Source organism: Lipomyces doorenjongii, assembly GCF_038497915.1.
Source record: "Lipomyces doorenjongii strain NRRL Y-27504 unplaced genomic scaffold V1508scaffold_114, whole genome shotgun sequence".
Classification (NCBI taxonomy): domain Eukaryota; kingdom Fungi; phylum Ascomycota; class Lipomycetes; order Lipomycetales; family Lipomycetaceae; genus Lipomyces; species Lipomyces doorenjongii.
Genome location: NW_027118181.1, coordinates 9,495 through 32,785, shown reverse-complemented (window position 1 = coordinate 32,785; position 23,291 = coordinate 9,495). Strand labels below are relative to the sequence as shown.

General features: G+C 47.3%; 12 protein-coding genes across 12 annotated transcripts; 7 read left to right on the top strand and 5 right to left on the bottom strand.

Annotated features, from left to right (window-relative positions):
* Positions 1-787, top strand: V1508DRAFT_427253 (uncharacterized protein). The gene is made up of 4 exons (XM_066941659.1): positions 1-52; positions 184-219; positions 344-459; positions 543-787. Exons 1-4 carry the CDS (start codon positions 28-30, stop codon positions 618-620), a joined length of 255 nt encoding a protein of 84 aa, XP_066792631.1. The 5' UTR covers positions 1-27; the 3' UTR covers positions 621-787.
* A 120-nt stretch (positions 788-907) lies between these two features.
* V1508DRAFT_427251 (uncharacterized protein) lies at positions 908-1,216 on the bottom strand. Its single transcript, XM_066941658.1, has one exon. The coding sequence runs from the start codon at positions 1,198-1,200 to the stop codon at positions 1,027-1,029; it is 174 nt and encodes a 57-aa protein (XP_066792630.1). The 5' UTR covers positions 1,201-1,216; the 3' UTR covers positions 908-1,026.
* Positions 1,089-1,784, top strand: V1508DRAFT_427250 (uncharacterized protein). The gene has a single exon (XM_066941657.1). It carries the CDS (start codon positions 1,348-1,350, stop codon positions 1,681-1,683), a length of 336 nt encoding a protein of 111 aa, XP_066792629.1. The 5' UTR covers positions 1,089-1,347; the 3' UTR covers positions 1,684-1,784.
* Positions 1,760-3,019, bottom strand: V1508DRAFT_35593 (uncharacterized protein). Its single transcript, XM_066936975.1, has one exon. The coding sequence runs from the start codon at positions 2,613-2,615 to the stop codon at positions 1,836-1,838; it is 780 nt and encodes a 259-aa protein (XP_066792628.1). The 5' UTR covers positions 2,616-3,019; the 3' UTR covers positions 1,760-1,835.
* Positions 3,020-3,226: 207 nt separating this feature from the next.
* V1508DRAFT_35571 (chaperonin 10-like protein) lies at positions 3,227-4,792 on the top strand. Its single transcript, XM_066936966.1, has 3 exons — positions 3,227-3,300; positions 3,346-3,614; positions 3,668-4,792. The coding sequence occupies exons 2-3, from the start codon at positions 3,463-3,465 to the stop codon at positions 4,605-4,607; spliced, it is 1,092 nt and encodes a 363-aa protein (XP_066792627.1). The 5' UTR covers positions 3,227-3,300; positions 3,346-3,462; the 3' UTR covers positions 4,608-4,792.
* A 1,732-nt stretch (positions 4,793-6,524) lies between these two features.
* Positions 6,525-7,208, top strand: V1508DRAFT_427240 (uncharacterized protein; the record flags this gene model as incomplete). The annotated part of the gene is made up of 1 exon (XM_066941656.1): positions 6,525-7,208. A coding segment is annotated over exon 1 (211 nt), but the record flags the coding sequence as incomplete, so codon positions are not given.
* A 52-nt stretch (positions 7,209-7,260) lies between these two features.
* Positions 7,261-10,385, top strand: V1508DRAFT_35689 (fungal-specific transcription factor domain-containing protein). Its single transcript, XM_066937007.1, has 2 exons — positions 7,261-7,729; positions 7,786-10,385. Exons 1-2 carry the CDS (start codon positions 7,450-7,452, stop codon positions 10,185-10,187), a joined length of 2,682 nt encoding a protein of 893 aa, XP_066792625.1. The 5' UTR covers positions 7,261-7,449; the 3' UTR covers positions 10,188-10,385.
* V1508DRAFT_35615 (fungal-specific transcription factor domain-containing protein) lies at positions 10,386-13,469 on the bottom strand. The gene is made up of 2 exons (XM_066936982.1): positions 13,055-13,469; positions 10,386-13,006 (listed from the first exon to the last, which is right to left on the bottom strand). Exons 1-2 carry the CDS (start codon positions 13,356-13,358, stop codon positions 10,584-10,586), a joined length of 2,727 nt encoding a protein of 908 aa, XP_066792624.1. The 5' UTR covers positions 13,359-13,469; the 3' UTR covers positions 10,386-10,583.
* A 249-nt stretch (positions 13,470-13,718) lies between these two features.
* On the top strand, positions 13,719-15,549 carry V1508DRAFT_427232 (Glyoxalase/Bleomycin resistance protein/Dihydroxybiphenyl dioxygenase). Its single transcript, XM_066941655.1, has 2 exons — positions 13,719-14,409; positions 14,461-15,549. Exons 1-2 carry the CDS (start codon positions 14,089-14,091, stop codon positions 15,349-15,351), a joined length of 1,212 nt encoding a protein of 403 aa, XP_066792623.1. The 5' UTR covers positions 13,719-14,088; the 3' UTR covers positions 15,352-15,549.
* A 433-nt stretch (positions 15,550-15,982) lies between these two features.
* Positions 15,983-17,899, bottom strand: V1508DRAFT_35509 (uncharacterized protein). The gene has a single exon (XM_066936943.1). It carries the CDS (start codon positions 17,804-17,806, stop codon positions 16,286-16,288), a length of 1,521 nt encoding a protein of 506 aa, XP_066792622.1. The 5' UTR covers positions 17,807-17,899; the 3' UTR covers positions 15,983-16,285.
* A 675-nt stretch (positions 17,900-18,574) lies between these two features.
* V1508DRAFT_406892 (uncharacterized protein) lies at positions 18,575-19,524 on the bottom strand (the record flags this gene model as incomplete). Its single annotated transcript, XM_066938811.1, has 5 exons — positions 18,575-18,666; positions 18,690-18,775; positions 18,910-19,024; positions 19,054-19,184; positions 19,208-19,524. 5 exons carry the CDS (start codon positions 19,522-19,524, stop codon positions 18,575-18,577), a joined length of 741 nt encoding a protein of 246 aa, XP_066792621.1.
* A 2,142-nt stretch (positions 19,525-21,666) lies between these two features.
* Positions 21,667-23,291, top strand: V1508DRAFT_361517 (uncharacterized protein; the record flags this gene model as incomplete). The annotated part of the gene is made up of 3 exons (XM_066937190.1): positions 21,667-21,916; positions 21,966-23,107; positions 23,169-23,291. The coding sequence occupies 3 exons, from the start codon at positions 21,667-21,669 to the stop codon at positions 23,289-23,291; spliced, it is 1,515 nt and encodes a 504-aa protein (XP_066792620.1).

Below are 23,291 nucleotides of genomic sequence, written 5' to 3'. Positions count from 1 at the left end.
CTTCGACACGCTATTATAACTTCCAAGATGGCAGGGGATCATCATCAGCCGAGTATGTTCTGTCTCTCGATGGTCAACATTGCCGCGATGGCGTGAGTCCGCGCAAGGAAGGCAATGGGAATTATGGACCAATCATATCGTGGTATTATGATATAACTAACAATCACTTTTCTCACAATATAGCGCTTAAGCGGGACCCCGCCATTGACAGACATTTTGGTAGGAAAATTTGAACCATGTGCACACTGCTAGCAATTTATCTGAGCCATAATGCCAATTGTACTTAGAGTATCGGCAGCAAAGCACGTTCGCTTGTTGTGAGATTGATTCGCTAATAGTACAGAAATGAGAGAAAATTACGAGGCGCACTTTCGATGGACTCCTAGAACCTCCCGTCATGCCCTTCTTTTCCTATGCGTTATCCCCGGCGTTCTATTGTGGACAGCTTACCGATTCGAGGTACGAGTTAGCTAAGATCATTTTGACTGCTATTGAATACGGTTTCGTTTGCGAGAGCTTATGCTAACCAAACACTGATATAGGGAAAGATTAACTTTGAGGCCAAGAAGCGAGGAGACAGCATTTGGGAGCCACCACCTGTTCATTTCTTACAACTGTAGTAAAATTAATACCTAGTTGAATTTCACAGTCGGCACAATTTGTGCCTTCACAAACGAGCCAATCCCTCAAGCACACCACCTGTTCATTTCTTACAACTGTAATAAAATTAGTAGTTTGGTATTTTATATGTCAACGATAACTGAATGAAGTTTTATAATCTAGATACATCGTGCGCAAAGTAAAGAGACCTAACCCTGTGCATAAATGTAGAATCCAATGAGCGTTAGGCATGGTTAGTAAAGGGTTGGGTTTACCCTGATGCAGTAACCCTTCATAAACCGCCAAACGAAACACCCAAACCACCAAAGGCAAGACTGACGCGCTGTTCAGGCCTGCTCCTGAAACTATATACACCCTGCAGCAGCATCAACATCCGCATCATCTCTCCTTGCAGTGAGTGTCCTTTCACTCCCAGCTGGTCTCTCCCAGTCGAGCAGTAGCTGCCATCTGAGGATAATCTCGTATATTGACCCTCCACCACTGGAATAAACCATTCGGATCATCCATGGCCTCTGCGTCGACGCCTATTCGAGGACTATCGAAATAGCGGTCGACGTCGGACTTGGCTTCTACAGCCATTAAAATTACTAGGAGGCATAATGCATAATTCCCTTCAGCACGTGTTTAGATGCGAATATTCGGCGAATAAATAAAAGCGTCATCTTTACGACATCCTCTGTTGCCCAAAATTGCGTCGATAATGTTGACACCCAGTAGACGAGACATATGAAGAAGTCCATGCCTCGTCAATCAAAGACCTTCTCACTTACTGCAAATCTATTGATCAGGCCAAAATCTTCCGGTACTTTTGGAGTAACTGGTACAGACCAGAGTTGGGAAATGTCGGTTCGCGATGGGAGATCGAGGCACTGTGTGGCAGACCCGGCTCGGTTGCTTGCATTCCAATTTCGCGCACGACGATGGGCTTGGAAAGTCACTGGCGAATTTTACAAAAAAGATTATTCTTCACATTTGGTTAGAACGAGACTTGATGTACGTTGCTACATTATTTGTCGCGGTCTTGTTCGTTCTTGGATTCAATTGCATTTTCAGGTCGCTTAAATTACGAATATTATTCGCAGCGGTTGGGACTTGCGAATAACGAATACGAATAATGCCGATTACTGCGAATATTCGTATTCGGAGCAGCCCTATATCTCATTGGTAGAAATAAAGAAATATAAATGAATAAAAAGGCTATATCGCAATGTATCTCAGATCAAAGTGTATCCGCCATCAATGATGATATCGCTGCCAGTGGTGTACGTGCTCGCATCACTAGCAAGATACAAATATGCGCCAACGAGTTCAACTGGCAGTGCTTCTCTTCCCATTGGTATGCGTCGCCGCCACTCCTTTCTCATGTCGTCGTGGGCAAATTTTGTGAGCTCCGTGAGGATGTATCCAGGCGAAACGGAATTCACTCTAGCAAACAATGCCCACTCGACAGCCAAGCTCTTGGCCAGGTGAGTTACAGCAGCTTTGGAAGCGTTGTACGCGGCCTGTCGTTGCGGGACGTTGACTATGAGGGCAGAAATTGAGGAAGTGAAAATCAACGAGCCGTATCCCTGCGCTTTAAAGATCCTACCGGCTTCTTTGGCGACATAGTAGTTCCCGTCAAGATTGACGTCCATGACTTGTTTCCACGCCTTGTGATCTGGCGGGTCGATGAGCTCGCCGCTGGTCCAAGTGATTCCCGCATTCGAGACGACAATATCAATTTTCCCGAATTTCTGCAGTGCGGAAGCGAACGTGGATGCGACAGCATCAGAATCGTGGACGGGGCATTTGTATGCTTCGACTGTCACCCCAGCTGCTATGGCGAGGTCGGCGGCGGTTTGTATTGCCGTAAGGGAGGAATTGTAGCCTAGGGCGATGTCTGCGCCTGCGTGGGCGAATGTTTGTGCGATGGCGTACCCGATACCGGCTGATGCGCCGGTGATGAGGGCGGTCTTGCCTTTGAGAGAAAAGAGTGAGAATGGGTCGGTCGACATTGCGATCGTTGAGTGATTGGATTTGTGCTGGGTATGCTAACCGAGAATCTCGAGGGGCTGAGTGGTGGTTATATCGTAACAGGGACGTCGTCGTTCGCGAGTTGTGTCTGCCCCGCGGATGACTCAATCGAATGAATGGTCTATTTATTGTTCCGTGCCAGTTAAAGCTGTAACTTTTTTTGCGACTACGCTGCTCAGGACAGGATGCTGTGACACGCTTAGCTACGAACGCTACACGAAGTCATGTTAGTAATAATGATCGCCAGACCACAAGCTCTATCGCTGGAAGTGGGGGCAGTCCTGACCCGATTGCGGAGGCGACAGACAGTCTTCTTCTGAGCAGACCCAGCCATACGCCACCAAATCCCCAAGTCGCAGCAAGTGCACGTCGATGGCGCTTCACAGATTCGGGAAACCATTTCTCACTACCCTGTCCCAAATTTTGCCGAAGCGAGGTGCGAAATAGTCGGCTAAATGAGCCGCACGAACCCCACTCTCAAATCAGGCAAAATCGTTACTCGATTGCCAGGGCAACTATGTACACTCAGCCCGTTGCTGGTACTGAAAAAGGTCCCTTCTCCGACAGGCGAAAGTCGAAACTGCAGGCATGTATGGACACTTGATGTTCATTGTTCCTGACTCCTTAGGTAAACAGTAGAAACTACGAAAGTGCACATTCGCATCTGTAAGTGATTTACGTCATAGTGTGCCCATTCTAGCTGACTGACAGTGCTCACGACTGAGACCACCTACCATCTAATAACGGGCGTAGCTCGCGCTAGAGATTAACCAAAGCTCGCAAAGCTCGCTCTCCACGTTCTGATCGCCGCAAGGACTTGCCCTTGACATGCTTTCAATGATGACCGCTTCGCAGAAGCCCAACATTGGTATTTACACGAACCCAAACCACGATCTCTATGTCGCCGAGGCCGAACCCACAAGCCTGATTCCCGCCCAAGGCGAGGTCATCGTCCACGTCTACGCGACTGGCATTTGCGGGTGGGTTGCCTATTCCAATTGTTGCTCAATAAGATTTTGGCTAACATCAGTAGGTCCGACATTCACTTCCAGAAACATGGCCAGATCGGGCCGACTATGGTTGTCCGCGATGAGCATATCCTCGGCCACGAATCGGCTGGTGTCGTGATCGCAGTCGACCCGTCTGTCACTTCGCTCAAGGTCGGCGATAGGGTCGCCATAGAGCCCGGCGTTCCGTGCTACAAGTGCGAGACCTGTCTCCACGGTCACTACAATGGCTGTCCCGACGTGCAATTCAAGTCGACGCCGCCAGTTCCGGGGCTATTGCGACGGTACGTGAATCACCCTGCTGAGTGGTGTCATAAGATCGGCGACATGTCGTTCGAGAAGGGCGCACTCTTGGAGCCACTGTGTGTCGCGTTGTCTGGTATCGAGCATGCCGGCGTTAAGCTAGGTGACCCTGTTGTCATTCTAGGCGCAGGACCAATCGGTATCGTGTCCGCGCTCTGCGCGCGCGCGGCAGGTGCAGAACCCCTTGTAATCACCGATGTTGCTGAAGGCAGACTCGCGTTTGCCAAGACCGTCGTCCCGTCCATCCGGACAGTCAAGGTCGAGAGAAATCAGACTCAAGAGGAGATTGCGCAGAGCATCATCGATGCGGCAGGAGGGACCAAGCCCCGCGTTGCACTAGAATGCACGGGTGTCGAATCCTCGCTCTCAGCTGCAATTCTCTCCCTACAGTTCCGAGGTGTGTGCCACTGTATCGGCGTTGGTGCTTCTACGCAGAAAATACCTTTCATGACATTATCCGTCAATGAGATCGATCTCAGGTTCCAGTATCGGTACGCGAATCAGTGGCCCAAAGCAATCCGGCTCATGAACGGCGGTCTGGTGGACGGCATTCAGCATATTATTACGCACAGGTTCGCGCTCGAGGATAGTGTCAAGGCATTTGGGACGTCTGCTGATCCAACAAGCGGGAGCGTGAAAGTCATGATTGTGGACGAGGATTAAGGTGCACCGTGGATTTGGATTGTATATTAGGTCGATGTTCGTCTAATTCACTATGCACAATTCATGTCTGTTTATTAATTGCGCAGATAATAATATAAAACGGAGAAAGAGACTGAAGAACCATGTACATCTTGGAATTCTGCTCTGGAGACTAGTGTGTTCTACTATAAGTCACGGTTGAAGTCAGTTCCATACACCGTACGGCCTGTTACGCCATGCACCCTCGTCACTTGTCACGTTTCCATGTCAACACAACCCAAAAACATTCATTCTCCTGATTACGCTGCACCAAAGTCGCTAACTGGCATCGTGAGAAGCAAATCTGGCTGGTAGACCTTTTTGTTCTAACTGGACTTGTTGTTGTCTTATATTACGAACCCTGGCGCCATACCACTAGCACCCGCTCTGCTAGAACATGGTTACAATGCCGAATCACTCTCGGACAGTCTCTGGAAGGGTTTAACGAAAACTGTGGACCAAAGGAAGGACCTGCTGCTATTATTGTCGATCGGCGCATCATATAAAAGAATTTCGTCATCAGGAGCATCACTCCGAAACATTCTCTAACCTGACAAGACATCGCCGGGCGGTTTCATCACTCAGAATGCATATTTGATAAATGCAGTTGCGGATTGGACGCGCGCGATGTTTCAAGATTTATTGATTCCTATCCAGTAAAGGAATTGAAAGAAAAGGTGCATAGTGAGTTCTCTTGATTGAGAATAGCGACTAATGCTATTTATAGTTGCTACACCGAGATGGCTGGTTATCCGTGGTGGGACGTTTGAAGGACAGAAATGCACCCAGGAATATTGTGCCACCTCCTCCACGTAGTGTTGCCCTGCTTCAAGTTGCCCATTTCATCCCTTTCGTCGCCAGCAAAAATACGCGCTTGAGAGAAATGCTTTCTATATTGCAGTTCAATTAATATGATTAGTTTGTTAACTGACGGAAGCATAAGTGATCGATCCAATACACTGCTGTTAAGAGCAGATGTTCGTGAAGCTTTTTGGCTCACTGCTATTTGGGTTGGAATGTCATAACAATCTGTACTTTCTTAGATTATTAGTACCCCATGATGACCTGCCTCCACTACTCTTCAGACATGGCAATGGCGAAGAGGATCTCAAGAAGTGGCACTTCCTTCACCTCTCGTTTGCAATCTTCACTTGGCTGTTGGCCGTATTTTACGAGTCAGCAGTGCAGGTGGAACAATAGACAAATTTTTCGAGATGAAGATATGTTTAATGATGGAAATGTGGAGGGGGATTTTTGGCAACGAGTCAGTGCCTCATATCTTCGGAGACCGTACCTACGAGCTTTGGAATGATCTGATGAGATAGCCATCGAACGGCTGAACACGTAGTGATAAGAGAGATGCTGATTATATTGGGAATTTTCTAAGGTTTGCCCATGACCAATATTTTTTTGCGGTTCATCGACATTTATTTCAGATTTACTGCAAGGCATCATGTAAATCTTCTCAAACTAGGTCATTATGAGAGCCTGCATGATTCGAGTTGCGATTGGCAAATGTGCATCGTGATTCAACGTAGCTAAATTGCGAATGGGAGACATCGATGATTACGATCGTGAACATCAACTAGCGGATCCGCGCGATCCCGCTACCATTCAGTATAAAGAAAAATTGATAAACGACATAATTTATTTTCCAATTGAAGCAGTCGTGGTGGTGTGGCCTTTAGACTTGCGAATGTTCTGGTCGGGACTCAAGTTGAAGGCACCATGCGAACTGTCACAACAACATATTGGACAGTGCGGCTCGAAAGATACACTAATCCGTGTCCACTTTCTCACAGTCATGAAATGGCAATTTACGCAGAGCCGTGCCGGAGTTGCTGTTTCAAGAAGCAGCACCGGAGTCATGTCATACAGAATTCACGGCACGATATAGAGGTTCCGCAGATTCTTGCTTGAATAATGTGCTGCAAGTTTCCCCACACGCGTTCCACACAGTCTAGTTGAGACAAGATGTTTAAAGTCGCAGATCGGTTCGAGAAACAGCCGCTTCTCTGGACGTACGGCGTCACTTTATTCATTCCTCACCATGAACCAGAGACTGACTTTACTGATCTAGGAGTAATGCCATCGCCGGCCTCTCATTCAATTTTTCGGCGATGATCAAGGTGAGATGCTACATTTGGAAACCCAGTAGTAAACTATAATTCACGGCATGATGGCCGGGGTGAACAACTCGCCAGACTACGTGAGCATCATGAAATACGGTCACTTCGACCCCGAGGGAAAGATAACTGTAACCAACTCGACACGTCAGCGCGCTGTATCGTCGCTCTCTATGGGAATCAGCGGACATTGGAGGAGATGGACCTATTGTTCGCAGGGGATCAACCGTGAGTGTGGAAAGTTGAGAAGAAGTTTACTAGATTGAAAGAACGGGCTCGGATGCGGGACATCGAAGAATCATGGAATGCTCGGTTGTTGAGGATGCGAGAAGTGAGAAGGCCAATGCGTGATTGTTGTGATTGCTCAGTAATTAATGGTACTAAGCAGGAATGAGTCCGTCCAAACCCTGCCGGTGACCCCCGTCACGGTTACGCTTCGGCGCGATGGCACTCAACCTTATGTGAGGGGGGCTTCGGGTGGGTTGTGCTCCACAGCGTGGAGCAGACTGATGTCCTCAGGGCTAGGGCAGCCACCCCACACTAACACTTCCGCTAGACTACTTCCTGGACCGACTCTCCAGCTTTTGCGAACTGAGGACACTCGACCGTCACCCCTTATCAAAATACACTCCTAATATTATCGTTGTGTACTACTCGCACTAACTGCTCTCTGTCGACAGTTTCGTCGTGTCGCCAGGATGCCATCCGCCGTGAACTCTGCTGTTGCTCCGAATACACCCGCACCGTCCACCCTCGCCCACCTTTCTAGCACAATCCGGAGTCCGCTCTCGTCTACTCTGCCGTTGGCTCTTCCAGCTCCCGCTGCTGCTGCTGTTTCCACTGCTACCATCAAACCCGCGACCGCCTCCGCGACGATTGGCACAACCACCGCGAGGCGAAGAATATCGAGAGCCTGCGACAAGTGCAATCAGTTTCGGACGAGATGTGACGGAAAGCTACCCTGCAAGCGCTGTTCAGGTATATCTCTGAGACTTTCTTGGATGTCAAGCGATATAACTCGCTAACACTGGCAGATCTCGACATGCAGTGTGAATACGCGCGTCAGATGAAAAAAAGGGGAAAAGGTTCTCATCGATATGCTTCCAAATCCTCTGCGCACAGAGATCAGCAGAATGAACTCGATCAAACGGCAGATCGCACATCAGCCTCACCTGTCGATGCTACTGCGGACGTTTCGCCTCCTTCGGTCCAGGTTCGGGTAACGTCCAGAGGGAATTCGGGCTGTGGGACTATGGACGGGGTCGTTTCGAATTCTTCTCGCATTCATCAAGGACAACAGTTGCACCATCAGCAACTGTTGACTCACAGATTCACGAATGTGTCACCCGCTAGCTCAGTTGACTCGATGCAGGCTAGCAGTGTGTCTGATCGGCCTGGACAGAGCATTAATCATAGCGACAAGCGGCCGTCCAATCGATTTGCCATACAGGTGAATGGCAGCATCCGCAGAAATTCTTCTTCTGTTATCGACCATGAGACTCCAGAGCAACATGACGGCCCCGAGGTCTTCGTTAGGCATATGCACAGTGAATCAGAAGTCTTGCACGATGGCGACATGTTCCTCGACGATTTCGAGGAGTCATTCATGCCCGATGTCGTGCAACTATTTTCCGGCGACAATGGACGTACTCTTATCACAATGGCGAAGGGCAACAACAATCAGGCTCATAGCACGACAGCGAGCATATTTGTGCAGACACCAGGTACTACGAGTCCCAGAGTGCTGGACGACCGATCGCCTTTTCCTTCATTCTCTGCTTTGTTTGCTACTCCCTCTGCAGGCACCCCACGTCTTCCTGGTGACGACACTCAGTGTGTGTATCCTGTGCTTACACCGATCCTTCCCTCCCTCGATTTTATTACGCCGTCCCTGGCTGCTGACTTGCTCGAAGTGTACTTTTCAAACACCATCTACGGAATCGCACACTTTACGCGCAAGTCGTCTGTCCTCGCCCTTCACCATCCCCCACGGGAATGTTCGAAGGCGCTGTTATATTCATTTCTCTACGTTGCCGCACATGTTTCTGATCATCCACATCTGACTGCAACCCCTACGTCCCGGACTGATATCATAGTAAAGCTACGCGATCTCACCACTCTGCACCTGCAGCCGCTCGTACATGCAGACAAGAACGGAACGCTTGACGATGTAATGTCGTATATTCATCTCGGAATCATATCTTCCGCCTCTGAGTTCAAAGGCGCTTCGCTTCGATGGTGGCACGCCGCGTGGGGACTCGCACGGGTTTTGAAACTCAACGTCGAGGTGCCTTATCCTGCTTCTAACTCAGCTTCGTCGTCAGCAAGTTCCAAATTACTCATGGATGGCAGTCATTTGAGTGAAGAAACTCGTGAGGAGCGGCGGCGCGTATGGTGGTTGCTGTTCCTGGTAGACCGGCATCTCGGGTTGTGTTACAATCGTCCGCTGTCAGTCATGGATCACGAAAGCAGCGGGTTGTATCGGCCATGCCGGGATGAGCTGTGGCACTCAGATTTGGAATTATTGCGGCCTGATATGGATCCGTCGCGTGAGCGAGGTCTGTGTTACCGCGTTACGGGGTCGGATGTGTGGGGATACTTTTTACCGCTCATGACGTTACTCGGTGGTATTAATGACTTGCATCAGCTTGAAATGAATAACACCCTTGCTATCACGCGTGACATCACGGAGCCGATTCGAGCCAATCTGAGGGGTAAATTGGACGCTTTTTTGAAGAGCGTGGACGGATATGACAGCGTTGTGTTGCCTCCTGTCGACCGCGACGACGATGACTTGTCCCGGCATCGTTCTAAATCGCCGCAGGACTCCCTGTTGCCTGCGTTGACACAGCAGCAACGTCTTACGCCGCGGACTTGTTGGAAGGAGTACTGCAGGTGTTTGGTCCACGTGTTTCATATACTTTTGTTTGGGTACTGGGATCCTATCGATATGTTGTCGATCCCGCCCACGATGGTCCTTGATCCTGAGTTTGTTAATGTGATTCAGCATTCGTTGGATTTCGCCAAATGCATCAAGCACATCCTCGAAGTTGATCAGGATCTCCGGATTATCCCATTCTTCTTCGGCATCCACATGTTGCAAGGCTCGTTCACACTACTGTATATTGTCGACGTGCTAGGCGACAAGGAAGTCCGTATTGCATGCGAGACGATTGTTCGTGCCCATGAAGTTTGCATCGTGACGTTGAATACCGGATATCAGCGCAACTTCCGCCAAATCATGAGGGGTGCGTTACAGACGATCGATGTACTAGACGAACGACGACGTCATGCTCACGTTCCTCATAGACATTTGTACGGTGGAAGTCCGCCCCAGGACGTAGTCTTGGCGGAAATAGAAGACAGCAAACGCCGGCGAAGAGGATTGCTTAGCCTGTACAGATGGTGCCGCGGCGGTAATGGCCTTGCCGTGTAGCACTCTGGCTGCATATAGATATTGGTTACTAATTATTATAGAATTGTATATTAAGAATTAATTGCTGTAGTGTCATTGGCGTCTATATTTGCCTTGGTGTTGTCTTACGGGAGTTCATACAGTTATTGTTTTGGAAAAATGTGTCGCAAAATGTCGCAGTTGTTAGAGGCTTAATATGTTGCTACTCTGTGTGAGATTCGCCTGGGTTACTAGATCCCAACGTGAAAGGTAATAAGAACCTTAGCTTTATTCCATGCACAAAATTTCATATTGTGCCAATCATATATAATTCCAGTCAACTCCAAATTTTTTACACTTGATATACAAAATCATTGCGTCAAATAAATATTACGTCCAACTACTGCATATTTTGTCAATGACAGATATATGTCACAACTAACCGACTTGCACCGTCCGCGTTGCTTCTTTTCTATATTCAACCTCGTCTTCCCGACCCAAACTTTTTTGCACACAATTGTTCAATACATTACACATCTCACCCATCAACTCCCGTTTGCTCCCGCTCAGCGACAAAATCACCCACTTCAACAGTCCGACCGTCAAATGTTTGTTTTTCATCCGCTCGAGTTCTTCAGGTGTGTTTGCAGCGTTCATCCGTTCCAGGAATGTTCGTCCGCTTTCCGCGGCTATCGCCCATTCCTGGTCTTTCCAGTGCGCCGAACTTGCACGAGGTAAGTTCGATTTGCTCGACAATATATCTGACTCTGGCCCTTCGACACAGTACGCATACGTCCAAAACACAAGCATAAAGTAGACTATCATCGTACACCGATGGGTGAATATGTCATCTGCGATCGAATATCCTGCCGGAATCGAAGAAGTGTTGCCGTCGCCGAGTATAAATACACGAAATAGCGCTTTCATCGAATGAAACGCCGCTTCGCGGGCACCTTTCGTTCGCGACCACTCGTACATATGCCGTTTCGAGGCGAGGTAATCTTGCACTAACGTCGACCGCCCAAGCACTCGAGGATCCCCGCAAAACACGTGCAGATCGTATCTACCGACGTGCATGCACACATGACCGATACGATATAGCAGCCAAAACATTGGCCAATTACTGTCCTGAACCGGGACTACTCCGGTCTCTCTGTCACGCGAGACGGACCCTGCATGTTCGTAGTCTTCTTTCCAAAAATCATACGCCCGACCAAGCGTTGCCTTCCAAGTGTCCCGAAACGATTTCCACCCAATTGACGACATTTGGAGTGCTTGCTGCGACATCTGAATCGACAGCGACAGTAGGCCGCATAACAGGACATGCCGACCAAATCCATCAACTTGCATACTCTGTTGGTTCAGCAGCCTTTTCAATCCTACCAAGAATGGCACCGTAGGCTTCGACATGAGTAACCGTCGCTCATCATCAGCAGAATCCCATATTCGGTCATCGCACGGAAGCGAAAGTCGCATCTCGTACGGTAACATCAATAAGCTATGGCCAAATAATATAGCATGTGATACATCGAGGATAAATGCCATGAATACCGCTCGCTTGATAGACTCGGCCTCGACCCACCGTCTCCACGACGACCCATCTGCGTCATCTTCAGATGATAACGCGACCGACGGGTCCAGAAGCGTTCTACCACGACGAATAAGCTGTAGCGTAGCGCCATGGTGAATATGTGCGCGCTCGTGTAACTTGCGTGACGACATCGTCTTCTCGTAAACTTCGAGCAACAACAAACTCTGCAGGATCCAAACTTTAGTCGGTGGATGAAACCCAGGAGAGCTGAATATAATCCAGCGCAATGGTTCGGCAATGACAATTGCCAGTTCTTGCGCATCGGCGTACGATGCTCCGATCAAGATCATACAGAATAAAAGTGGCTCCGGCGAAGTATCAACCTCGAACAACCGCTTATGTAGGATCGGAAACTGGAAATGGAACTTCTCCCAGTACAAATCGATGTACCGATGTAACTTCTCAAGTGTGAAATCAGGATGAGACTCGAGAGAAGGCAGCATTACGCAAAGCTCATGTCGCTTCGCTTCAGACATCACTCGAGATTGCGTTAGCTGTGGCGGGGTAGACAATTGCGATAAATCTATAAGCGGCGATTCAAGGAATGAATTAACATCTAGTGGACCCAAAACGTCACGATTTCCAGAAAGCATGCCGTCGGAGAACAGCCAATCGATTAGATCAGCCGAGGAAGGAGAAATTCCTGCCACGTTATTCGCATCGTTGACTAGCAGCGAATCATGTGCATTGTCACTTGATTTGCACATAATATCGTTTGTGTAATTTCCACTGTTAGAAAATACGCGATCGGAGATACTCTGATGTGGCGTGTTTTGAGCATCAGGCGCTATTTGATAAGCCAGAGCCATAGACGACGCAGAAGGCGACGACTGCTGAACTCGGTCATACTCTGAGCTTATCGTCATGTCAGATACATGGTTATCAGAAATAAAATTTTGAAAGCTTGGGAGATTTGGAATATGCGACGGGATACTGTCCTTCGAGTAATCGACCGCCGCGAATGTAACTGGCGAGCCGTTCTCAACGAAAAGTCGAGAATCGACCGTTTCCGACTTCGTGTCACGAGACATTGTCATAGAAGCGATCTGCATTTGTGAAACTGGAATAGGAGGCTGAAAATTTTCCTGTCGTTGTGAGCCCGTGGAGGGCACATCTTGTGGTCGAACAATTGCCTCATTGATGGGTTGACCGTCGTGGATCACTGAACTCCGCTTCCGGTGTCGTTCAATATGTCGTAGACGGAGATCATCTCGAACGAACGATTTTGTACATCCGGGCCAGGAACATGTAAATATCTCCTTAGGACTGTCTAAAGCAACATTAGTGGTATTCCTTTCCAGTAATGAGCAAGACTCACGGTTCAGTTGATGCCGTCCCAAATGTTCCAAACGCGTAAATGATTTGTTACACCCAGAAACTTCGCATACAAATATCTTTTCCAATCCTTTCCTTGACTTCGCCTTCTTTTTCTTCTTCACTAGGTTCTCCGCATTCTCGTCTTCCGAAAGCACAGACGATCTTCGAATGCTGCCCTGTCCATAATGGACATCAGTAATCCTAGTAATTGTGTCATCGCCATTATCCATAATTGGCCCATTTATATGAATGTTCAGCTCAGTAGTTGTAGCGGAGCTAGCAATGCGGTTGGAGGCGTCGCTCATCTTTGTCGAACCATTACTGTGGGACGCAAGCGCGCCGGCCAAACCAAAGCGAAAAGATCTCTCCTAGGTCGCTTGTAAATTTGAGTCGGACAGTATCTACTAAACGTAATCAAGACGCAGTGTCATGAGAACAACTCAAGTTCTAGCTCGTTGTGATAAGTCATGCGTTTATCTTAACGGTTTTTGATAGCTCTACTCCGAGCGCGGGGGAGACTCTCCGTGGTTAGGGCTGAGAATTTTTTAGAATTTCAACTCTGCTTGTTAGTGCCCAGCCGTGGGCCTGAACGCTCGCTAGACTTAATAAACCTTGCAACGATAAACTTAATAGCTGAGATCTTGAGCCGAAATACATGAGGGAGATGAGGCTGGATTTTATATCCACGCGCTATATACATAGTAGATATCATTCTAGCCACCTCTTTCCCATGACTCACAACATCCTCAAAAGACAGGAAGGAAGTATTCCATTTTGTGATCTCGCGGTGGTCAACTCTACCTGGGGAAAGTGATGACGAAGATGACAGCTAATGCGGGGTTAGGTTGCGTGACCGCCAACAAATGCCCCAGGCACGAACATGATCGAGAGACTCAATCGCCACCTATTGCCGCGCTTAGCCGGTGTTAGCCGAAACGGGCCTCACTTCTCACATATTATGGTGCCTGCTACCGAATCGCCTTTGCACATCGAGTTTCCAGTTATTCAATCTCGTTATTATCAATTCGCATATCCATGACTCCAACAGCGATCGACTCCACTGACACTGTCGTTGAAGCCAACGGGAACCTGACATCATCGCCGTCTTTCTCTTACCGTGCCTACCACCACATTAAGTGGTATGTCGGGAACGCGAAGCAGGCGGCCTCATACTATGTCACACGCATGGGGTTCCGGCCAATTGCTTACAAGGGTCTGGAAACGGGATCTCGTGCTATTGCCTCGCATGTCATCGCGAATGGAAGCGTGACGTTCGAGTTCGTCTCCGTGCTGAAGACTAAGGTCAAAGACCAGGAAGAAGGTATCCTCATTCAGGAAATTAGCAAGCACCTTGCAGTATGTATACAGTACAATAATTTCAAACCGCCCTGGACTAACTATTCCCAGGACCATGGCGATGCAGTTAAGGATGTGGCATTCGAGGTAGACGACATCTACGCGGTCTGGGACTACATCTCAAAGCACGGTGCAAAGCTGATCGCGCCTCCAACTGAGATTTCGGACGAACACGGCACAGTAATCATTGCAAAGCTTGCCACCTACGGTGATACCACCCACAGTCTTATCCAGTGCTCCGGATACACAGGCGCATTTCTTCCGGGTTATTCCACTACTGCATACCCCAGTACTGACCCCATCGAAATGCTTCTTCCTTCCATCAATCTCGCAAATATCGACCACTGTGTGGGTAATCAGGGCTGGAATCAAATGGAAGGCATTTGCGAATACTACGAGAACGCGCTCGGTTTCCATCGGTTCTGGTCGGTAGATGACAAGGATATCTTCACTGAGTTCTCTGCTCTCAAGTCGATTGTCATGGCTTCTCCCAACGACATTATCAAGATGCCGATCAACGAGCCAGCAGTCGGTAAGAAGAAGTCGCAAATCGAGGAGTTCATCGAATTCTATGGCGGCGCGGGTGTGCAGCATATTGCGCTTCGGACTCAGAATATCATTGAAACCATCACGAATATGAAGGCTCGCGGTGTCGAATTCATCTCTGTGCCGTCCACCTATTACGAGCAGATGCGCATCCGATTGTCAAACTCGTTCATTAAATTAAACGAGAATTTTACAACGCTCGAGAAATTGAATATCCTAATTGACTTTGATGAGAGCGGGTACTTGCTTCAACTATTCACCAAGCCTTTGATGGACAGACCAACAGCCTTCATAGAGATAATTCAGCGAAATAACTTTGAGGGATTTGGTGCAGGAAACTTCAAGTCCTTGTTCGAGTCAATCGAGCTGGAGCAGGCCAAACGAGGAAATTTGTAGATCATTAGTTTTTTGAATATATAATATTGATCGAAGGCCTTTATATCTTTTGGCAGCATTAATGCTCCAGCATGGCGATAGCTATTATGACTAGAACCATGTTAGCTGCAAGCCAGAAAGCTGAAAGAGAAGGACTCTCAATAGTGCAACTTTAAATCGCCACAAACTTACAGTAGTAATAGAGAGGTTCTACAATTATTTTTACAAGCACACCGGATAACGTGAGGACCGGGTGAGTGAGGAATTTGTTCAACCCTCACCCAGCATGGCAAAACTCGAGGAACTTGTGGTCCGTAATTGCAATCTGTGTGCTAGAATGAGGAAGTTAGTAAATATAAAAAACACTAGTATGGCGGAGAAGAGGTCACGTGATTAGCGAAGTCGGCACCGATTTCGCCGATATTATCGATGGTGCTGTAAGCCTTCGCGATTATAAAACAGCCGATGACCGATATGACTGATCCCTGCAGTTATTTGCAACAGCCCTAGATGCAAATACAGAGGACTTGATTGTTGGATAGACGGATACAACGGCGTAACGAAGCAGTGGTGTACCGACGAACAACAGGGCTCATTTCAACAACGACATGCGGTATTTTTCGCGCATTGTTGGTAAACAGCAACCGAACTCATGCATTGTCACGGGGAACTGGTTTTACAGGCTGCCAGAGGTTACTTCAATCGGCTTCCACGGCTGGTGAATAAGATCGCAATGATGCGAAAGTTTGCAATGTTCAAAATAGTTAACAGCCAGCAGACATTCTTAAAGTCCGCATCATTCTCGTGTATTGCAAGATTTCAGCAATTAAATATACATTTAATGCAAACTGGCCCCCCGCAAACTATATCCTTCCATCTTCCATGTGAATCCTTTTCCATTTTCTCGATCGGTTTCCGTGTCAATTCATTCGAATTTGTGTCTTGCCCGTGTTCGTTAAACCGCCTTTTTCTTTCCACGAAGTTTGAGATAGTCACCGCCAGTGGCCGCGTGAAAGACACCGTATAGTCCACTCAGGGGCCAGATGCTCCAGAACATCGCAAGCAACCAAATAGTCCAAGACTCTCTCATCGCTCGTTCCTCAGCTGCAACATCCACCTTTACTTTGTCGTAGACACTTGGGAGATAAGTCGCATAGTATTTGGCGCGCAGCTCATCATACTCCTTTCGATCGTAGATGTCCCAGAATTCAGCTTCAGTGTAATAAGCGTGGGCATAGAGCCATTTCTGTCCTTTCAGGTCATGGACCTTGCGCTCAAGCTCTCGGTTCATTTCAACAAATGCCTTTCGTCTAGTTGGTCCCGGACCCCAAATTCCAATGTTAAGGAGCATTGTCGGGGCATTTGGGTCCGCCTTTGCCTTCTGGGCCATCAAACCGTAAAGAGAAGAATCGGACTTGCCGGTTTGGCGCAACGGGCAGAGCCAAAGTGGATAGTGTCGGAAAGACACATGCAAATAGTCGACAAACTCGCCCGCATTTTCGTATGGCACAGCCACGTCTTGAATAATATAGCTCTTCGAATGCCCACTTTTGTGGAGAGCATGGTACATGACACGAGTATGCATGAGACTATCAAGAGCCCATCGCGTGATTCTATTGAAAGGAGCCAAGAAATATTGGAAGGCATAGGTGCCGACCCAAAAGCCACCGCGATCGTAGCGGAACAGATAGTCTACCAACGGAATCGCTTCTGTGACCTGGCCTTTTGACTTAGCGAGGACCTTTTTAGCATGGAGGTAAAACCACGGATCTGTGGCGCGGCTGAAGCATTGAGCTTTGATACCATCTTTAAGCGTGTCCGTTAAGCGACCGGCACATATAACACCACGGTCCTTCGCAAAAAGGATGCCGTCGAGATAGTCGTTAAGAGGATCAGCCGTCGCTTCCTCAAATTTCCGGACGGCTTCCTGGACACTAGACACAGGAAAATAGGTAAGCTCGACGAAAGACTTCGAGTCTATCAATTGAATCTCGAGAAGTGTAGTGACTCCCAGGGTTCCGAAGGATGCTGCTGCGCCATAGAAGATATCGGAGTTCTCAGTGCTGGATGCCTTAATTATTTCTCCATTGGCGAGCACCATCTCAATAGAATTGACTGTCCGGTCAAAAAATCCAAATCTGAATGAACTGCTTTCGCCGGATGTGCCTGCGAACCCACCTCCAGCGGTTATACCAGGAAATTCCATGACCACAGGTGGCACTAAGCGATACGGCAGTGTAGCATACACAAGTTTGTCCATGGGTACATTAGGCTCCACCAAGGCCACTTTTCTGTTGGTATCGACACTGAGAACATTGGATAGCTTGCTAGTATCAACCAGATTGTCGACCCAATACTGAGACTGGCGGGTGCTATTTGTGGAGCCATGATATATGCGAAATGGTTTTTGACGCTCGTAGAATTGCTTCACGTGGGAAGCGAGGAGTGATACGGCTGCATCATGTTGTTCCATCATGGGTTTCTAACACGATCGGAATTCTTTATTCAAGGACAGTGGATTCAGATAAGATGTGAAGGCGAGGAGAGATACTCGGTTGCCGGAAATTCTAAGAACCTTTGTTGGCCAGATTTCTGTATTGTATACATCATGAGTGCGTGACTTGTGTGACCTTCCGAAGAGGTCGTACAGATCGTATCACGCTACCCGTTTACTTCTACCAACTTCGAACACATCGGATAAATATTCATAGCAAGCAATAGCTTCCTCGAATGGTAGATAATTGATGGTGGCAAGTTTTCATTGATGATGTTGATACAGTTCTGTTTGCCGTGTTTCCATGAACGAACATGACCGTATCTACACATGACGAATTGTGCCGATAGCGAGATTGATTGGAAAAGAGTCTGCACACTGCTGACAGAGCCGCGTTGGCGTGGCCATGGTGCACAACGGAGCACCCACATCTAGATTTGCAGCGTTAAACACGAAACCGTGAAACTAAAATGAATAAAGCCAAGTTCCTTTAGACATGGTCTCCTAGTCGTGGCGGTGCAATTGTTTTGTGGCGATGACAGAGTTTTAAGAGAGCCACATGGAATGGAAAAAAGTGCCCATTACTGTATGTACTAACAAAAGACAGAGCTCAGTTTACCGAATCCCGAACAAAGTAGCAGGGTTATGCAGTAAATGATCTGGACCGTAAATTGATTTAGATGAAATAAATTAAAACCCAGCTGCCCCAAGAATTTAGACTAGACTATGAATATACTATACATTATCTATTCAATCAAACATGCTCGGAAATCCCTTTGCTCTCAGCCTGCCATATACAATAGCTCCCTCCGGCTCTGTAATTATAAAATGACAGTATGTACCTACGCTAGCAATACTCTTTCACTGCTGTTCCCAATGTCATTCGCAAACAATTGGACAACCTTTGCGACATCGAATTTCAAAACATCGGCTCTCTCGGCGTCCTTGACTCTGACCGATTGAGCAAGCTGTACCTCTAACGTCGAAGCTTCGTCTTATCATCCTGAAGGTAGTTTTTGTGGTATTCACAAACGCCACACAGGCGAATACTGCAATAATATATACTAGACAACTGGCAGAATTACCTTGTGTCAGGTTCGCATTTGTCGAATATCGCAATATATAAAAACAAGATTGATGCCAATCCTTGGCAGAGCACAATAGCAACCCATTTGATAGAAACTTCCACGTTCCGACGAACTAAATGTCTTGGCAACCAATGACTTTACCCAATGACTTTACCCAATTCTCATCCTCAATGTTGAAGTAGACTGTCGCTCGTAAGGCATCGTCCCGTCTGAAAAGATTTTTCACATTGGCTGTATGTGCAAACAAGAACGCCAAAAAAGATGAAAGCGAACTGACGAAGCAGGAGGCCCCGACTATGAAAATTCATCGCCGTCGACATAGCGCTCTAGGGCTCTGCATGCCAAAATCATTGAATTCAAGCCATAACCCGCCATAAGTATTGCTAACCCAGAGCGAAATTTTCTAGTCTCTTTGGGAGTCCTAGTTCGGACAAGGGCTGATGACTTGCACGGTGAAGGCTGGTAAGAACAAGAGGAAAGGAGAGCGTCAGTGTTCATGCACGCATTATATTTTGTGCCTAGCGCCTCAGAGAGCCGGATCTCAGTAGGGTAAGGCGACTTCACAAAGACTGCAGAGGATTCAACCCGCTGGAGTCGAGAGGGATTGCGCATGAAGTAAAAGACAAAGCTCCTAATGCAACAACATAGAGGAAGGCCGTTGAATTAATAGTATAGTCCGGGGCATACGTCTTAAATAATAGGTCATCCACAACACTACTGCTTCAAATTCCTCCGAGTATATGTTGCAAATTATCACTTAGCGCTTGGAAGCCGGACCTGAGCCAGAGGTATAACTCCAACCGCCCTGACTCCGATATGATAACAGAGTTGCTGATGCAAATTTTAGTGCTGTTAAGCATATACCCGCTATAACACATGCAGTTAAGCTAGCTTGTATACCTGCAACAGGTTGCAGTCCCATATGTGCCAGAATGGCTGCTGTGCATACGATATAATATATACCTATGGCGCCCGTAACCACCACGCTAAATGTGGACACTGCTCCATCTATAGCTGCCGTTTGCCACAATTGCCTCGTGATTATCGTATTATTCGACGTCGATAATATGTCTAGGGGAGTAGAATTAATATTTCGCGTTTTATAATTTCACCATAGCTGACCAACCCACTATTTAGTCTTGAGTCATAATCATGTGCTAATAACCTTTTGACTAGATATGAATTATAAATCGCACCAGCACATAAAGCTGCTATGAACAGAAGGCCAAGGATGCCGATGATTTTCTGATGAAAATAAATTTTCTTAACCATTGTAACTGGTATACCAACTCAGTGACCTATAGGTACGACTTGTTAACTGCCCCTGGTATTCAGCAAACCCGAGCTTGAAGGAACATACATGTTGATAAGGAAAGATGAAGTTGGCGTTGCTAATGTTCGCCGCAGCCCGGCCGAAATATCCCTTTTATGATCACTAAGTCGGAAATTGATGTCTCTAACTAAATTTGAGCCTAGACTAACTCCGTCATACGCCATTAATAGGTGGCCAATAATTGCGCCGCATTCGCGCTTCAAGTCACATTAATCCCCGCTCGGTCGAATACCTCGGCATTCAACTGCCATCATTGTCGTTCCTGGAGTACTTATCATCAATTGTAATAATAGACATACCATTAATAAGTACTATACTTCGTCGGTGGCCATGATATAACCTATCTCCAAAAATTTTGAAGCTGACACCTTGGTCGGCGACTGTCATCGACTTATCTTGATATGGCAAGAGCGGAGGAAACTTACAACGAAAAATCAAAGCGGACAGAAACGCCCCATGAGCAGACGGTCAACAATCACGGACTCAACATGTCGTAGGTCTCTCGCAAGCTGGTGGTACACGAGCGTCGCGTATCGTTAGGACGATAAAAAGCCGTCAATTCTACAAATGCTGAGACATATAATGAATAATCAAGGTTAAGTGAATCAAGAATGCCACGTGAGCAGTGTTCTAGCAACTGACGAATGTCGGTACATATGTCATTTATCTTGTAAATCACGGAAACTACAAAATCACCGAGCAAAGAGGACAGCAGAAGTGAATGACGTTAGGAAGTATATGCGAGAACATTATTAGGACTGATGAGCCTGTGGTGGGCTATTGTCGATGCTTTTCCGTCTCCACTTGAAGTCTGTGTACTAATAGACGCTAATGAGTGAGCTGTAATAGACGAAAATATTAAGAGAGAAGTACGATTCCGACAAAGGTAAGTCCAGCAAAGAAAAATTTCCGGCATACGTAGTTTACTATGGCAAAAACAAAATCTTGATATGCATTCAAATCGGCCTGATAGCTCAAAAATTCTGAAGTACTCGATTAGCTTTGCGCCGCCATCCTACATATTCTGCGGTTATTTCTGCGCAAGGTGATAGCGGCTGTATTAGGAGAAAGTGACCACGCTGGTGAGCGGTATCATTAAAATCAAGTAGAGTTGCACTGAGCACTGCTTTGATCTAAACGAGATGCCAAAATCAAGTAATATTTTGATCACCAGGTTATCCAAAATATGGGATCCAAAATATGATAGGCAACTTCCGTCTTATCGCCACTCGAATCAGAACCTTAATTGTATGCATAAGCCATATCAAGGCGTTCGTTACCCGGCGTAACAATGTCGCTCAGTTGAATAGGACTGGACATTATTAACTACTACAAAATAAACCGTTAGCTTGCGGAACCTTCCTCAACGCTTTCTGTATCGAACATATTCCATCTATTGTGGAAACTGTCTAGCTTGAACCATGCGTCTTTCGCTCCTCTTTCTTGCTCTTTCGTCGCATGTCATTGCCTCCGCTATACAGCTTCCTCTTGTCTTACAATCCGATTCTCAGGTCCCTATAACCTCCGGTGGAAATGCTCTTGTGAGCTCCGAAGCACTGCAGGGAGATATAGATGTGAAGAATCTATTGGATCGCGCAAAGTATCTGTTTGAGCTTGCTAAACTTAGCACCGATGACTATGCCCATCCAACCCGAGTCATTGGAAGCAAAGGTAGGCTCGGTCACTTTTCCTTAATTGTCTAAACTCATGAATCAAATAGGACATATTGCGACGATTGATTATATCTACTCGACTATCGCCAATCTAGGCGACTATTATACCGTCACTAACCAGACATTCGATGCTGTTGTGGGCAACGTGTTTGACTCGCGGCTAGAATTGGGGAGTCATGTACCTAAATCTGCTACTCCAATGAGCCTCACTCCTCCTACCAACAATAAGAAACCAGTATTTGGACCATTAGTTCAGGTGGAAAACGATGGATGCGAGCAGGCTGACTACCCATCTAACATCACGGGTGCTATTGCCTTCATTCGCAGGGGGACGTGTACTTTTGGAGAGAAATCTGCGCTCGCTGGCAAAGCTGGAGCTGTGGCTGCCGTCATCTACAACAGCGGCGAAGGTAGTCTCTCCGGCACTTTGGGCGAGCCATCACCGTATCATGTTGCGACATTTGGTCTGTCAGCCAAGGACTCAGAGGGCTATGTTAAAGATTTACAGCAAGGGAAAACGGTATATTCGTCCGCTTATATTGATTCGATTGTTGAGAAAATCGAAACCGTAAACATCATTGCGCAAACTAAAGGAGGAGATGCTGAAAATTGTGTCATGCTGGGAGGCCACAGCGACAGCGTCACCGAGGGTCCTGGCATCAACGACGATGGAACTGGATCTCTAACCTTGCTGGAAGTTGCAACTCAGCTGACTAAGTACAGTGTCAATAACTGCGTGCGCTTCGCATGGTGGGCAGGCGAGGAGGAAGGCCTCCTTGGATCTGATTACTATGTGTCGGTGCTCTCTCAGGAGGAGAACTGGAAAATTCGTCTCTTTATGGACTACGACATGCTTGCCTCTCCCAATTACGCAAATCAAGTCTACAATGCCACCAACGATGTTAACCCAACGGGGTCGGAGGAGTTGCGTGACTTGTACATTAAATTTTATCAGTCCCACAATCAGAATTACACCCTCATTCCCTTTGATGGACGTAGCGATTATGACGCCTTCATCAAGCATGGAATTCCAGGAGGTGGCATTGCAGCCGGCGCCGAAGGAGTCAAGACAAAAGAAGAAGCTGAAATGTTTGGCGGAACTGCGGGAGAGTGGTTTGATCCCTGCTATCACCAATTGTGCGATACAGTGGACAACCTGAATCTCACTGCGTGGGAATTGAACACTAAGGTAAGAGAGCGGAATTGATCGGTAGTTTAGATATTGGTCCTTTGCTAACAGTGTTATGAAGCTCGTGGCCCATTCAGTTGCTACTTACGCCATATCCTTCCAAGGATTCCCAGAGCGTAGCAGCATTGAGAGCAAAGTTGTCCAGAAACCTTTTCACTGGCGTGGACATAAACTTGTGATGTAA